A 17727-nucleotide genomic window follows, 5' to 3' on the forward strand; every position below is an offset into this window, starting at 1 on the left:
ACAGCTTACCCATGTCAACCGTAATACTATATCAACAACAAAGACAGACAGATAACAGTTATTTGCATGATCAAAGTGATTACTTTGAAGCCCTCGCAGTGCTGCGAAGAAGACACCCAGTCTGCGAAGAAGACACATAAAGCTCATCACACACAAACCGTATTTTCTGGACGATAAGTCGCACTTTTTTTCATAGTTTGGCTGGTCCTGTGACTTATAGTCAGGTGCGACTTATATATCAAAATATCTGCGACTTATATACGTTTTTTCCTCTTCATGACACATTTTTTGACTGATGCGACCTATACTCCGGAGCGACTTACAGTCCGGAAAATACGGTAATATGCGACATATTATGTCGAAATGCAAATCGACATAATAAACTCATCAAATTAGTTTTACTCAAGCCATAGTTTTGTTCTCAGTCTATTATAACACATTTCTCTTGGTACGACCTGGCTCTGGGCCATAACAAAAAGGGAGACACACACCAGATAAACAATATATAATTAAGTATTTATTAAATATAACTAAGGAGAACTAAGGCAATAATTCAATGAGGTATGATAATCAGTAGGTCAGTAGTGTAAGTGGGTGGATGCAGTGGAAAGTATGGTGTGGAGGGTGTTGGGTGGTGTAAAGCAACATAGCCAAAGGAGTAAATGGTGCTGGTGGAGAGAGAGAGAGCGAACTGGAGACTGGAGCCTCTTTTAAGCAAGCACCAGGAGGCCGCGCCAGCTGCCCTAATCTGCCTGATTGGGCTCCAGCCCCGCCCACCAGGTAGCCTACCTGGAGAAACAGGTTAGCATGCCAAGGCCAGAGGGCCATCACACTCTCTACCTGTGTGTGTTTGTAGGCAATAGCCTCGGGCCAAATTTGTTTTGAGCCACTAGATGGCGTGCCAAAACATAATCAAAGGCTAGTTTAAGTAATTGATTGTTAAAAAATGAAATGTGACACGTTCTAATGCTTTGACTTTTCTTTTCGAAAAATGTGAATACATTTCCGCGTTGTTGTAAATCAATGACACATCGCTAGTCAACTAACACAGCTTGTTTTGTGAGCCTGCTAACGGTGTAAAGTAGTGTTATAGTTAACTAGGTAGCAGTGGGGATTACTCCCCCAATCCATTCCGTTGCTATTCTGGCTTGACTAGCGAGTTTGTGTTGTGATTCTCAAGTTGAAACGTAGTTCCGTGTTTCAAAAGAAAAGTCAGAACATTTTGATTGGTTGCCGATATGAGGACCAAAGCATTAGAACGCTTCACAAATGTTACTGGAACTCCGCGACAGACCGCCTTATAAGACATGCATTTGTGGGAGATGCAGAGAATTGATCAAGATAACTGTAAACAAGCTGTATAGGTGGCATAATTAATAATTGAGTGAGAATTTTGTTGTCAATGTTTTTCAGAAAATTAAACTGAATTTGCTTTGTTACTGTTCATATGTGTGTTGCAGTCACATATAAGTAAACATTACGTTTGAATGATTTACTGAGCTGGTGTTGTTTTTATCAAACCACACACCGCATGTCGGCTATTTCAGCACCACGCGTTGTCCACCTAATTATGATTCACTATGAGGGGTTCAGCGTCAGTGCGCTTCGGTGCACCTCGCTGCCTGATTGTCTGTCCCTGTGTCATTCACTCTCAACATGGATACAAGTACAATAAGCATTCTTTAGCTGGTGGTAGATTCTCTATTCGGACATTATAGCCGTTATATGTGGGACTGTCGGTCCGATATTGTAAAAAATAATAATAATAATGAAGTGGATTCTCAAAATAATCTGCTGGGCCAAATATTATTGGTGATGGGCCAGCAATGGCCCGCGGGCCGCCTATTGCCGACCCCTGCTGTACATCCTTCCCCTTGGACAGGTCCTCTGCCGCCATGGCCTCCGCTTCCACTGCTATGCCTATGACAATTCCAATCCAATCGGATTATTTATTTTTTGTTTCTTTTTTATTATTACTACTCGATCTTTTCAGTTTGTAAAGCGTCTTTTAGTGTCTAGAAAAGCTCTATATAAGTCTAATGTAAGTCTAACCCTAACCCTATTATTATTATTATTATTATTATTATTATTATTATTATTATTATTATTATTATTATTATTTCAATACATGTTTGCTTCAGATTTGTGTTCTGTTGTACTTGTTATCAAGCATTGGTGGTTCATTTTAGTGCAGGTTTTGTTTTACAGTAGGGTAACGCATGCGTGCGCACACACACACACACACACACACACAAGAAAGTCAGAAGAAGAAGTGAAGTGATCCGTTATCTAAAGAAATAAATTGCAATTTCAAGCATTCCAAATTGCTCTGTCAAAACATTCCATCTACTAGTCCCCCTACCCCACTCATTATAATACTGTGTGTGGGTGGGTGTGTGTGTGTGGGTGGGTGGGTGTGCATGTGTGTGCATCTTATGCAACCTGGAGTCTCACACTCACACACCATTCACACATCTCTAGTTGTTATTCAGTGAGACACTGCTGTGTCCCTGCATGTGTGACTTTGACAGGGTTATTTGTTATGTACCCCCTCATACATTACATGTGCATCTCTCTACCAGGTCATTGGTGTGTGTGGGACTTGTGTGTTGGGTGTGTACTTTTGGCTAGAGGGGGAAACAACTTAAGAGACTGACAGTATACAACACACAACAGGCATTGTGGATTACCCAACACCAATACTCTATAATTGTAACAGACTGAGCAGACTAGACCAGAGTCTGTCTGAGAGCATGACTCATCCCTATCTGAACTCTCTCTCTCTCTCTCTCTCTCTCTCTCTCTCTCTCTCTCTCTCTCTCTCTCTCTCTCTCTCTCTCTCTCTCTCTCTCTCTCTCTCTCAAACACACACACACACACACACACACACACACACACACACACACACACACACACACACTCTCTCTATCTGCTGATTCCGCCTTTGTAGAATTAACAGTACTGATGTATTCATATAAAACAATTCATGCCCTTTATACCAGGCTGTTTAATCAATACATCAATCATGCAGCAAGAATGAATGAGAGGGAACATGTGGATAAACAGACTGTAACACAGTAAGAACAGCCTACAGATCACCCTACTCACATCCTGCTCACACAGATAGGGCTTTCACACCGGCAAATAAATGTTCCGGTTCGAGTTCGGGAACCTCCGAATCGTGGTGCTGTCTGGCGAACCAGCCGGCGTTCATACCAGTGTAACCAGAACCATCCGCGTCATCAACAATGGGTGATGAAGGGGCGGGAGAAGAAAAATGTCACAACTAGATGGCAGCTACTTCACTGGAAATGAGGATAATGTCTTCCACTACAGTATCTGAAAGAAACACTATTTTCTATTAAACAAAACAAAAGACAATTTCTACACACGTTCTCTTACTAACCAGCTGCTCCATTGCTGGAATAGAAATGGCTTCGGAAATGTGCGTTTGCGCCTGTGCGTGTGTTTGCTGAGAATTGTTTTGATCACTAATTATTAGATTTAGATTAGGTTACATTTTGTCTCCTTCCTTCTTGCTTGTCTTTGCAGCCTAGAATATGACACACCCACTGACGACGTCATTGTTCTACATGTTGGTTCCCGCTTGAGAACCACTATTTTGTGGTTCCCGCTGCGAACCAACTTTTCAGTCTCTGAACCAATTGAGTTTCGGTCTGAACGCACCAGCCGGTTCCAGACTTATTAACGGTTCTTTGCCGGTGTGAAAGCCCTAACAACAGACATGAGACACCCGACCGTACGCCCTGCACACAAGCACAGGTGCACAAGCAAAGGTACTATTCTCACTAGTGTAAATCTCCTGCTCTATGATGGGGTTCTATGCTAATGCATGCAGTTCCCTCTGCTGTCTGCTCCACTCTCTTACACCCAGACAGCTGCCTCAAAGGGAGACACCTACAGCAGATCATACACAGACACTCACACAAACACACAGACACTCACACAAACACACACACACACACAGGCACACATACATGAGCATGTAAAAATGCATACTAAAGATGCATATGTAACGGAGTAGAAAGTTAAAAGTTCAATTATAGCTAAAATAGAGCTAAACTGCGCCCTCTAGGGGTTTAATGACGTGGTATATCCGGGGTGTATCCGTGACCCGGATGCTGTGTAAATGCAGCTGGACAGTGCAGTTGCACGGGACGTAACGTGATCTCCCTCAGTTCATTCTTAACCACTGATGCGGTAAGGTCATGTTTTCTGCAGGGTCTGAGATCGCATATAATTTAAGAGATTATTAATGTACCTATGTTTTATTTGAATGTTTAATGATCAAGATAGCTGTTTTGAGTTTCCCTGGTTATAGTATCTTAGTTTGGAACATGCCACAAGTTTAGTAATGTGAGTTTTAAGTTGTTAACATTGATGACGCTAACGTGAATGTTCGTGTAACACCATTTTAGAATGTAGCTCGATGACCCTGCAAGTCCCGTGTCCAGAATTTGATGCACTGTTTTCTACAGGTAATATTATTATTGTTGTGTTATTATATGTCTGTTGTTCTGTTAGTAGACCGTATTGTATGAGGTTGGGTCTTCCACCTCGCTAGTTTGCAACACGCTCGCGGCTTACCTAGCAGTCAGGTTGTAGCCATTGTTGCACGTGGTGCGCATGCGTATTCCAAGTGCGTGGTTTTTCCATGCATTTGGATGTTATGATTTCTTGTTGATGTTGTTAAAAGAATACCACTATATGATCACACAAGTGAAGATTTATGTAGTCTACACATTTTGTATTTTTGTTTTATATTATTGTTATAATTTGTGTAGTGTGAGCGACTACTATATGGGCAGTTCATTCTTAACCACTGATGCGAATGTAGCTCGATGACCCTGCAAGTCCCGTGTCCAGAATTTGATGCACTGTTTTCTACAGAATAAATGAACGTGAGCCATCCAGCTGAGAGTGATTCATGCAAAGATACACCCCGTCACATTGGTGCCGTGACCTATGGACCTGAAGTCAACTATTCACCTTGACCCGGGACCACTCTGCTGGACCTCTCTGCTAGACCGCTCCTGCGTGCTGTCTGGTGGCGTATGGTTTCACTCAGTTCATTCGGTGATGTTATGCACAAGTGATTTGTTGAATTAATGAATGTGATCACACATTTGATCTGTGATTTCTTTTAGTTTTATTGCTGTTTTGGTGACATTTTTCTTTACTGGTCTTTTATCTGATTAGTCTGTATAGTACTGTTTTATTGAATTGTATTTCAACATGAGCTACAGACCAGGATGTTTCAGTACGCCACTAAGCAGTAGCATTGGGAGGGGTAGAGCGATGCTCCTCAGTGGAGGTAGGGGGATTCCAGTGTTGAGTTATGATAGTCCTGTTCAGGGGGGTGATGTTCATGTTGTGGGTAGTCAGGATGCTGCTGGGGCCCTTTCAGTTAGTGGGCCACGACATTGATCATGCACCGAGCACACAGGTCAGTGATACCCCATCCCCAATCTCTGCTTTCCAGTTACCTGATGTAGTGAGCCAGATGAGTGACATACCGTATTTTCCGCCCTATAAGGCGCACCGGAGTATAAGGCGCACCTTCAATGAATGGCCTATTTCAGAATTTTTTTCATATACAAGGCGCACCGGCTTATAAGGCGCACCGGCTTATAAGGCGCATAGAATAGATACTGCAGTCAAACGTTTGACTGGGGTTGCGTTACGCCCAAGCTCCACCTACTGCGTTGCGTCACCTCTCCATCGGTGTTGTGTCAACTTCCCGTTGTCCAAGCTCCACCTGAGCGTTGTCACCATCAACGTTCTACCTGCTCCACTGTCAAAAATATATATTTTTCCACCTCAAGTATCAGCCGTTCGTCATCCATTTTTGCAACAAGCGTCAAGGACCTGCGGTGATTCACAGCTGACTCGCGTGAATAGCAATTCGCAATAGCTGCAACCACGAGATATAGAGTAGTTAGCTACAAGCATTTTCAATCTGCTATTATCTCTATTAGTGGATTAACCGCTGTGGTGATTTAACAGCTGATAAAAATACATCAAGTAGACTACAAACAGAGCAAAACAACACCAGAAAACAACCAATAGGCTATACAATTATAACCAACAACCAATATGTGACAGCTCCTGGTGAAATGTGCAACGTACTTTTTCAGTTTTTACACATGCTTAAACTGCAGATTGTAAGCTTTCAAATGATGTGTCATACATTCAAATCAGAGAAAGATTGAACACGACAGGCGTATTTGAATGTTGGTTCATCTCAAGCGGCTAACAGCTAACAAAACACATCGCTACGAAGGTCTAAACTGTATTTTAATAACATGACAACATACTGGGAGAACATCGACATGCTAAAAACACATAACTACACATAACTAGATGAACACACAGTTCTTGCTTTTGAACACGAGCTAAAACGAAAGTATGTTTACAAATCAACCCTCCCTTACCGGTAGCCTCCGGCAAACGAGAATAATGAATCCAATACACAAATGATAAGTGTTTAGTGATCGTTAAACTGTTGTTTATTATATCGAGTGGGTACTTTAAAACTTCAAGTTGAAAGCACCAAGAATCTCACTTTGTTCCCTCGGAAACTCTGTTTAGTCTTCTTTATGGGGTCTTGTGGTGTGGGACTGTGAGTAAGCACAACACCGGTGTTTACTGATTACCGTAATGCTGCAAGCGGTGTGAGTGTCCGAATTGAACAGTTGGGTGAGTACGGCATCCATTCAGAGCACATGATAGAATAACAATAGCATGTAGTGCCGAGAGACGGGAGTCGGAGGCGGCGTATTAAATGTCACAGCTAGACGTTTATTGACAGACATGAACCAGTTGTTATCACACACTTAAAACAGGAACTAAAACTCAGTACCACCCACTTAACCCTCCGTACGGAACAATACTCCCAACTATTAGTTCCGGGGGTGAATTATGTTAACCCACCACAAGCATAGCATTCGCGGAGATTCCAAGATGGCGGCCGTCGTTTACTGATTACCGTAATGCTGCAAGCGGTGCGGCTTTGTAGTTTACCAGTCGTACTGAAACATTGTATTATTATAAAAAAAAAAATATTGGTCATGTAATTTTTACATTTTGATCCATATATAAGGCGCACCGGGTTATAAGGCGCACTGTCGTTTTTTTTTTTTTTTTGGGACTTTTAAGTGCGCCTTATAGGGCGGAAAATACGGTAATTAGAGATGTTGGTCTACAGCTGGCAGATAGCATACTTGCACGCCTTGACTCAACGCTACCCCCTCTTAGCACTGCACATGCACAGACCGAGCCCACTGATACATCCACCCAGAGTCTAGACCTGTCCCAAGCCCAGTTGGTACCTCACAGGAGGGTGAAGGAGCCTCCAACGTTCAGAGGGGATGATAAGGACGCAGTGAATGTGCGTGAGTGGGAAGACATAATGAGGAGTTATGTGAAGAAGGCGAACATCAGAGCAGATCAGCAGGCGGAAGAAATATTCACCCATCTCAGGGGCAGGGCTAAGGATGTAGTGAAGTATGGGACGAGGAGCAGTGGCATTAATGTCGCAGAAAACCCAGAGGCCATCTATGGTCTTCTACGTAAGCATTTTGCTGCTGTTCCCTGTTCACCTATCCCCCTAGCCGACTTCTACACCACGCTGCCGAAGAGTGGTGAGGATGCGTATGACTACTGGCTACGCCTCAATCAAGCTGCAGATGTTGCCACTGATCGCCTCAACAAGGTAACAAGGTAAAACACTTGAGTGCCCTCTCCTGGAGGTGACACGTATGTTCATCAGGAACTGTCCATCCAAAGAGCTTGCCATGACTTTCAGATCAAAGACGATCGATAAGTGGACTGCTGAAGAGGTCCAAGATGTACTTGACGAGTTCCACACTCAGGTGTGCTCGAACGGTGCTGCCGCAGCCGTGAGTAAAAAGCCCAGTGAGGGTGTGCTAGTGAACAGAGTTGAGATGTCAGGCGCTGATATGTGTTCACCTGAAAAGCAGGATACTCGCCCAGACAAGGGGGCAGAGGCCTTTGAACGTATCATCTCAATGCTAGAGAAAGTCCTATTGGAGAAGTCTGCTCCTGCTAAGGACATGTCAAACAAGCAGTATAGACCCAGCCCCCCCAGGATTGAGGGTCTGAATAACCTGCCGTGTGCTGTGTGTGGCGACGCTAGACACTCTGCTTGGACTCACTGCCGTGACCAGAGGCTCTGCTTCCAGTGCCATTCGCCTGGACACCCCAGATCCAAGTGTCCGATGCAGGGGCGTGCCCAGTCGGCGCAGCAGGGAAACGTATAGATCTGCATTCAAGGGAGGACTGTGCAGATCCTGTTGATATCTCTCCCAATGATGAAATGGCTGATTGTGAGTCAACATACAAGTCATTCATCTCCAGAGCGCCTTCGAACAAGACAGTAGTATTTCAAGGTCTACACAGAGTCCAAAGGTCTGATAGTTTATTCTACACCACTGTCTCCGCTGCAGATGTCTCTCTTAGAGCGATGATAGACAGTGGTTCTATGGCATGCACGCTTAGCGAGGCTGCGGAGGCGCGTCTCTTGCAGCGTAACCCTGATCTGAGAGGATGCCCCGCTGATGATGTCATCATCATAGGATGTGGTGGTCACCGAGTTGTACCTAAGGCAATATACAATGTCGATGTGGTGGTGTATGACTGCAAGATGGTCATCCCAATGCTTGTGGTGCCTGGACAGACCGATGACATGATACTAGGCAGTAATGCCATCAAGAAAATCCTAGAGTTGATGAGGAAGACTGACAGCTATTGGCGGCTGATATCTGAACATGGTGGTGGCAGTGATGGGGACTGTCATCACTTCTTCTCTCTCCTTTCCAATACAGAGAGATGGAGGGGTGAGACAGTGCCTGAGAAGGTTGGCACACTGAAGCTACAACAGTGTGTGATGCTACAGCCAAATAGTGAGCATCTTGTATGGGGCAGACTCCCTGTGTCGGCACCTATATCAGAGGGCAGTACGGTGGTTGTGGAACCAACTCAGTCCAGATGCAGACCGAATAAAGTTCTGGTTGGCAGAGTTGTTACGCCGATGTGGGGCGACCGATGGCTGCCTATGAAGGTTGTGAATCCCACCGGTGAGCCGGTAGTGCTGAAGCGAAACACCAAATTGGCGGACGTGTTTCCCTGCATTGCCGCTGAAGATCTGTCCCCGCCCGACCACATTCAGTCTTCCCCACAATCCGTGACTGGTGAGTCTGTAGCAAGGCCCAAAGAAGACATCAGAAAGGCACTGGAGGAACTTGGTCTACGCGACCTAGACTTGGACGCGTGTGAAGTCTCTGACCTGTGGAGAGAGAAGCTTTGTCAGCTTGTTGTGAAATACGAGTCAATCTTTTCACGCCACAAGTTGGACTGTGGTGAGGCGTCTGACTTCGTGCACAAGATACATCTGGTGGACGAGAGGCCATTTCGCCTGCCCTACCGCAGAGTGCCACCGAACCACTACGAGAAGCTGAGGTCTGCCATCAACGACATGGAGGAGAAGGGCATAATTCGTAAGTCCAACAGCGAATATGCCTCGCCCTTGGTTCTTGTGTGGAAGAAGGATGGAGGGTTGCGCATCTGTACGGACTTCAGATGGCTTAATGCGAGGACAACGAAAGACGCACATCCGCTGCCTCATCAGGCTGACGCGCTGGCTGCACTAGGTGGTAATGCCTACTTCTCCACAATGGACCTTACCTCTGGTTTCTACAACGTGCCTTTACATGAGGACCACAAGAAATACACTGCGTTCTCCTCTCCCTTTGGCCTGCATGAATATAACCGGATGCCTCAAGGGTTGTCCAACAGCCCGGCTACATTCATGCGGATGATGCTCTCAATCTTTGGGGATCAGAATTTCACCAGTCTATTGTGCTACCTAGACGATGTTATGGTCTTCGCTCCTACAGAACAGCTGGCACTCGAGCGTCTAGAGATGGTTTTCTCTCGTTTGAAGTACAACAATCTCAAGTTGGCTCCAAAGAAGTGCTATCTTCTGCGGAAATCAGTACGGTTTCTCGGCCATATCATCAATGAGTCAGGAGTGCAGACGGACCCTGGAAAGGTTGAAGCCATTAGCCAAGTACAGGTATCCGATCTGATGGACAGTGATGGGGTGTCTCCTTCACAGAAGAAGATTAGGTCCTTCTTGGGCATGATGCTTTACTATCAGCACTTCATTGAAGATTGTTCCTCTAAGGCCAGACCCCTATTCAAGCTTCTCTCTGGACAGAACGCTGGAGAAAAGGCACGCAGAGGGAGAAAACCAGTGAAGAAATGTCACAATCTTGTAAAGCTCAAACCAGCTGACTGGACGCCCGAGTGTAGGGATGCTTTCGAGACATTGAAGCGCGATCTCCTGCATTCTGTAACCCTGGCCCATCCTGATTTCGCAAAGCCATTTATCCTAGCAGTGGATGCTTCATTCGATGGGATTGGCGCCGTCATCTCTCAGCTCCAGCCTGGTGATAAAGTTGCAAGACCAGTTGCCTTCGCTAGTAGGATGCTGTCACATGCTCAGTTGAACTATCCAGCTCACCGACTTGAGTTCCTGGCATTGAAGTGGGCTGTATGCGAGAAGTTTTCCCACTGGCTGAAGGGAGTGCATTTCACAGCGTGGTCGGATAACAACCCCTTGACCTACATCCTAACGAAGCCCAAGTTAGATGCATGCGAACAGAGGTGGGTGGCCAAACTTGCTGCATATGATTTCGATCTGAATTATATCCCAGGGCCTAGGAACATAGTCGCTGATGCGCTGAGCCGTGAGCCATTTGTTAAGTCCTGTGTGAGCCATCGCCTGGTGAGGGAGCCTTACCTGTCCTTGCTGGATCAGGTGAATGGAGTAGTGGCTGGTACGGTGCAGGACGCTTTCCAGCTGACTACCAACTGTCAAGGTGTTCAGCACACTAATGTCGACACAGATGAGGTCCTGAGTCCTGAGTCTTCTGGAGGTGCCATTAGTGCTGAGGAGGTGTCTGCTGTCATGGACGTCCATCGCACTGGGGGTGTTTCTCAGCTGCCCTACATTAATCCGGAGTATTTGCAATTGCCCGAGGAAGACCCTTCCATCGCCATCCCACAGAGTCAATTACACAATCTCCAGCAACAAGATGCTGTAGTGAGCAGGGTTCTCTTTTATATGCAGCGACATAGGAAACCAAATGCACACGAGAGAGCAGCTGAGTCTAGCTGTGTGCTCAGGCTGTTGAAACACTGGAAGAAGCTGAGAGTGCGTAGTGGACTCCTCTACCGTGTGAAGAGAGACCGCATCAGGGACAAGAGGATCTTTCAGTTCGTCACTCCAGAAGCTCTGAAGCAACAAGTCTTGCATGGAGTCCACGATGCTGCTGGCCACCAGGGTCGCTCAAGATCATCCTCTCTGGCCAGTGAACGATTCTTCTGGACAGGCATGCAGAGGGATGTTGAGAATCACGTGAAGCACTGTCAGAGATGTATTTTGGGGAAGACTCCTGAACCACACGCCCGAGCACCTCTTGAGAGCATCCGCACTTCAGCTCCTATGGACTTAGTGTGCATCGATGTTTGGACCGCAGAGCAGAGCGACAAGAAGACCATTGATGTTCTTGTTGTTACGGACCATTTTTCTAAAGTAGCTCTTGCCTTCCCCTGTCGGAACCAGACTGCGAAACAAGTTGCCCGCTGTCTATGGGACAAGTTTTTTTGCATATATGGGTTCCCCAAAATAATCCATTCGGATCAGGGAGCTAACTTTGAGAGTCGGCTTCTAAAAGATCTACTAGAGATGGCAGGTGTGCATAAGTCCCATACGACTCCATACCACCCCATGGGCAACGGCGTCACAGAGAGGTTCAACAGGACCCTCGGGGGCATGATAAGGGCCCTCCCTCCACTGAGCAAGTCCAGGTGGCCACAGATGCTCCAGACACTGACCTTCTGCTACAACTCCACTGTGCATGAGACCACGGGCTTCGCGCCATTCTACCTGATGTTCGGACGGGTCCCACGGCTGCCCGTGGATGTCATGTTTCATCATGTGCTGGAGGATGATGCCGTTGTCAGTCGTCATGAGTTTGTGCAACATCTGAGGAGAGATCTTTCTGAAGCAGCACAGATCGCTCAAAGGAATGCCATCAGGGAACAAGATCGCCACGCCAAACTGTACAACCGGAAGGTCAGAGGACTGCCGTTGGGTGTTGTTGACAAAGTGCTACTTGCCAATCGAGGTGAGAGAGGGAAGAGGAAGATCGCAGACCGGTGGGAATCAACTCCTTTCGATGTGGTGTCTGTGAGATCGGACATCAACGTGTACAGGATCAGAGATGTTGTCACGAATAGAGAGAAGGTTGTACACAGGAACATGCTGCTTCCGGTTGACTTCTTGACAGTTCCGTAACAAGATGGGAACCCGGCATCCCTAGAGGAGTCGCAGTCTATAGCTTCCTGTGCCAGTGTTCAGGGCTCTGTCACCTCTGATGTTGAAGAGGCCTCTCGGTTGCGCACCAGGGACTGGGTCTTGGAGTCGCCTGAACACGCGGGGGCAGAGAGCATCCATGAGGAAGAAGTCAACGGAGGGACTATGCCCGTGCCGAATGCCTCGAAGGAAGACCGACCAGATGAGTTGCTGGATAGTGTTCCTGATGACTCTGTACCTGACTGCCACACTGATTATCCCCCTGACACAGTATGTGACACAGTACACTCACCTGAAGCTAGATGTGATGCCCATGGTGACCTCCCAATTCTAGTTGAGGTTGAGCCGGAGTTGGTAGTTTGCACACGTTCACAGAGTGCTCAAGTTCCATCAGTTGTCACGAGATGTGGGAGGAGTGTTAGGAACCCAAATAGGCTTATTTGTGAGATGTCAGGGCAGATGCTTAAAGGGAGTACTGAGCCTTTCATAGGTTCTGCATTTAGTTTCATTGCGGCGTCTATGTAGGGGCGTAGTACATCCAGTTTTTTTTCTTTATTTATTTTGCTTCCGGTCTGAGTCGTGACCTAGAGTCATGAGATCCTCTTGTAATGGCAAAGTTATGTACAACTGTGGGATGTAGATGGCATCTCTTTCTCCTCTGTGATAAGTACGGGTTTTGGTACCAATCTGTCCTTACACACTTCTTATGGAAGAATTTATAATGTTGAGTTTTGGTACATCAGTGCTCGAGATCCACGTAGTTTTTTTGTTTTGTCATTTGTTTGTTTTTTCGCTCCTGTTTTATTTTTTTTACTGTCCTCCGGTTTTCATGCTGTTGCCCCATTTTAGTATAATTTAAGGGGGGTGTATGTAACGGAGTAGAAAGTTAAAAGTTCAATTATAGCTAAAATAGAGCTAAACTGCGCCCTCTAGGGGTTTAATGACGTGGTATATCCGGGGTGTATCCGTGACCCGGATGCTGTGTAAATGCAGCTGGACAGTGCAGTTGCACGGGACGTAACGTGATCTCCCTCAGTTCATTCTTAACCACTGATGCGGTAAGGTCATGTTTTCTGCAGGGTCTGAGATCGCATATAATTTAAGAGATTATTAATGTACCTATGTTTTATTTGAATGTTTAATGATCAAGATAGCTGTTTTGAGTTTCTCTGGTTATAGTATCTTAGTTTGGAACATGCCACAAGCTTAGTAATGTGAGTTTTAAGTTGTTAACATTGATGACGCTAACGTGAATGTTCGTGTAACACCATTTTAGAATGTAGCTCGATGACCCTGCAAGTCCCGTGTCCAGAATTTGATGCACTGTTTTCTACAGGTAATATTATTATTGTTGTGTTATTATATGTCTGTTGTTCTGTTAGTAGACCGTATTGTATGAGGTTGGGTCTTCCACCTCGCTAGTTTGCAACACGCTCACGGCTTACCTAGCAGTCAGGTTGTAGCCATTGTTGCACGTGGTGCGCATGCGTATTCCAAGTGCGTGGTTTTTCCATGCATTTGGATGTTATGATTTCTTGTTGTTGTTGTTAAAAGAATACCACTATATGATCACACAAGTGAAGATTTATGTAGTCTACACATTTTGTATTTTTGTTTTATATTATTGTTATAATTTGTGTAGTGTGAGTGACTACTATATGGGCAGTTCATTCTTAACCACTGATGCGAATGTAGCTCGATGACCCTGCAAGTCCCGTGTCCAGAATTTGATGCACTGTTTTCTACAGAATAAATGAACGTGAGCCATCCAGCTGAGAGTGATTCATGCAAAGATACACCCCGTCACACAAAGATACAAATGCACAGACATGCTTATGGTACAACAGATTAAGTCAAGCCAATGGAATGAAGACAAAATAGCTCAGGTATAATGCAACCTACAAGGTTACAGATACAGTACATATCACCAACCAGTATATGAATGGGACAAAGCAACACATATAACTTTTCATCCAAAGGCATCAAAGACAAGATCAGCCAATCTAGGCCTGACGTAATAGGCTCATGTTGTTCCCCTTGAAATGCTTCTCTATGTTGCAGTATCAGGTGTTCAGATACATGATCCAAGTGTGTGGATGATTTAGGAGCTTACTGTAGGTGAAGAGCGATGTCTTACCTTGGTGTGGAGTTTGGACAGCTGTTTGTCATCCAGGTGAGTCTGCGTGTAGACACGCCTTTTATAGCGGAACTGCAACACAACAGGAAGCACAGGGTTATTTACTTCAGTTGATTTTGTTTGTTTGTTTGTTTTGTTTGCTGAACCATGAGTTCCTTTGTCGGGTAGATAATTGGGTACATTAATTATGGTTTCTTAGTTTGTGAGTTCGTGTGTTTTGCTTACTGTAATATGTGACAATGACTTTTCTTTTCTACAGTATAGTGCATTTGCCATGGAATTTAGCTAAAGGTTTGTAAGTAAGTAAAATATAGTTATACAGCACCTTTCCCAGACCAAAGGTCACAAAGTGCTTTACATACAAGGAGGAAACACAAATAAAACGTGTAACAGCATCAGCAGGACACAGAAAGACAGGCCCTAGGGGCTATCCAAAAGCCTGTCTATACAACACAGTCTTTAGCTGCTTTTTAAAAACCTCGACCGAGCCAGTTGATCTAAGATCCAAGGGCAGAGCATTCCAAAGCCTGGGGGCCACGGTTTGGAATGCTCTATCACCCTTGGTCTTCAATCTGGCACGGGGGACTACCAACAAACCCTGGTCAGAGGACCTGAGAGACCTACTGGGGCTGTAAGGATGCAGTAGGTCACAGATGTAGGCAGGTGCCTGACCATGGAGGGCTCTGTAGGTGATGACCAGAATCTTGAAATGAATTCTATATTTGATGGGGAGCCAGTGTAGGGATGCTAAGATGGGGGTGATATGACATGATTTTCTGACCTCGTCAACAGCCTTGCAGCTGCATGTTGGACCATTTGTAGCCGGCCCAGGGTGGATGTGTCGAGGGAGGTGAAAAGGGAATTACAATAGTCCAATCGGGATGATGCTTTAGGTGAACATTTGCTTCAGTACTGAAAACCGACAATCTTTCAGATCGATCATGGAACCAGAGGTGTTTGGTCATTCCCCTAACTGTCAAAAGCCCTGGCATTTATCAGCTCTGTCTAAGATGCCACTGTCATGATGGACAGGTTTCAGTGAACATTGTTCGACAGTAATAGCTTTAAAAAGCTTTAAACCTCAAGGGAGGGAGTGTATGCTCTGGAGTCTAAGCCCCATGTTCAGTTTTTCTGAATTCCCACCCTATTCTCATAAATTCATCTTTCAGAACAATCCAATAAACATGAGCTATGTAATGTCTTTTTTTCCGCATTTAGGGGAATTTAATTATATATGTTTCATGTGTTGTTTATGAATATTGAGAGAATAGCATGTCTTACACATCAATCATAAAAGCTATAAATCAACTGACATATTCAATCAGATTATTTCACTCCAGTCACTCAATAGTAAGAGCACTTGTTGTCTTTAGACCACTGAAGCGTTCAGCTTCAGGACCCATAGCAATTCTCTCAGTTCACCTGCAAACTGATGAACTCAGGAAGTAGGAGTCTGTATTGTATGTGTTGTGCAGTTCAGTGGTAAATGTATGGGTGAAGGTGTTGAGGCTAATACAGGCCTGTCAATCATATCTACAACCCCCCCCCCGTGACCTCTTAATGCTATTGAAACGTTGACAGTGGTCTACACTGATGAAACCACAAAGCTCACACACGCACGCATGCACGCATGTACGCACACACATACACACAATACAACAATACAAGCATGCAGCGTATTTAAAAAAAACAATGTAGCACATACATTCAAACAGCCACACCTTCTGTTTCTACGCCTACGATTGAGAACGTACACAGAGACTGAGAACGTACACAGTTACTGTTTTCCACTGCTTTTATATTCATGTACACAGACTGAGCAGAGGTTGTACATTGTTTCCCTTTTTAAAATGTATCTTTATTGTATTTTATCTTTACCTTTTCTTTTTACTGTTTTCCCTTGCTTTTATATTAATTCTATGCTTGTATATGTTTTTATATATGTTTTTATATTCACTTTATCTTATTCCTGTTGTAAAGCACTTTTGAGCTGCATTTCTTGTATGAAAAGTGCTATATAAATAAAGCTTTACTTACTTACTTATTACTTACTTACATCTGCAGTAATTCATCAAACATACACAGGGCAAAAATGCCATAGCAACTCAGAAGAAAAACTGGACAAACTCTCAATAAATTATCTAAAATGTAATCTAAACACATAACCACACACTAACACACTAACACACACATGCACACACGCACACACACGCACGCACAGGCAGAGAGAGAAAGAGAGCAAGAGAGACAGAGATTGACAGACAGACACAAACAGACAGAGAGAGAGAGAGAGATAAAGCGAGAGAGCAGTGTCCCACACTCACCATAGAGGTTGAGGTAGATGTTGAGCCTAGTGGATGTACTGAAGAACCCTGAGCCACAGACCAGCGAGATGAAATATGCAACCGGACCACTACAGGAGCCCCTCCCCTTCTCCACCTGTCAGCCATTCGAGATTCTCAGCCTTCACCCAGATTCACAGAACACCCCTCAACACTGATCCCCAGTCAGCGAATCTAATCGATCCTGGGATTCCTATGGCTGGTAGAGTGAGTAGAGCAGGTCCTGGACTAGGGAATAAGACCCTTTTCACTGTAGCTGTAATGACTGTGGGAATATCCCAGATCTATCCCTGTGTGTCTGTAATATGTGAATAACTGAGTGCAGTGCTTGAGAGGAATTTTAGCCCAGCTCTGTATTCCATGAAGGAGAGCGAGATAGAGAGGGAGAGTGAGATAGAGGGAGAGAGAGAACTTGGAGAGAGAGAGGCATGCTACATTACCTAATAGTCACAGCAAGATATAGAGAATATCAATTGGACTGAGCTCCATGGTATAAAAATGCCACAGACCCTTGGCTAAAACCAATTAAATCACTCTCCCAACTCAACCCTTCCTCACTTTTTTCTGAATAGCGATAGACCACCAAACTCTCACACACACACACACACACACACACACACACACACTATCAACTACTTCCATGTGTACTCTGGTTTCATCTCCAACTCGGACTCACCCTCCTGCTGCTCCTATCGTTTTGCCCTGGACTCTCACCCATCTCACTTACCCCGTACCTCCCTTTGCCCCTCTCTCGTCTCACCTATGCTGCTACTGACCTTCACTCACTGAACAATAACCATCGTCTCACTGCTGCTGCTGCTGCC

The 17727-nt window shown here is 45.0% G+C and overlaps 1 protein-coding gene across 1 annotated transcript in view; it reads right to left on the reverse strand.

The window, feature by feature from the left end:
* Positions 1–17727, reverse strand: part of shank3a (SH3 and multiple ankyrin repeat domains 3a) — a gene marked incomplete at both ends in the record, with an annotated part of 384733 nt that overhangs the window by 220320 nt on the left and 146686 nt on the right. Inside the window, one exon of the mRNA XM_080538858.1 lies at positions 14562–14633. Within this exon, the coding sequence (XP_080394984.1) occupies positions 14562–14633 (72 nt within the window). The remainder of the gene's footprint in view (positions 1–14561; positions 14634–17727) is intronic.

Source organism: Nansenia antarctica (genome assembly GCF_963989245.1).
Source record: "Nansenia antarctica genome assembly, chromosome: 9".
Lineage (NCBI taxonomy): Eukaryota > Metazoa > Chordata > Actinopteri > Argentiniformes > Microstomatidae > Nansenia > Nansenia antarctica.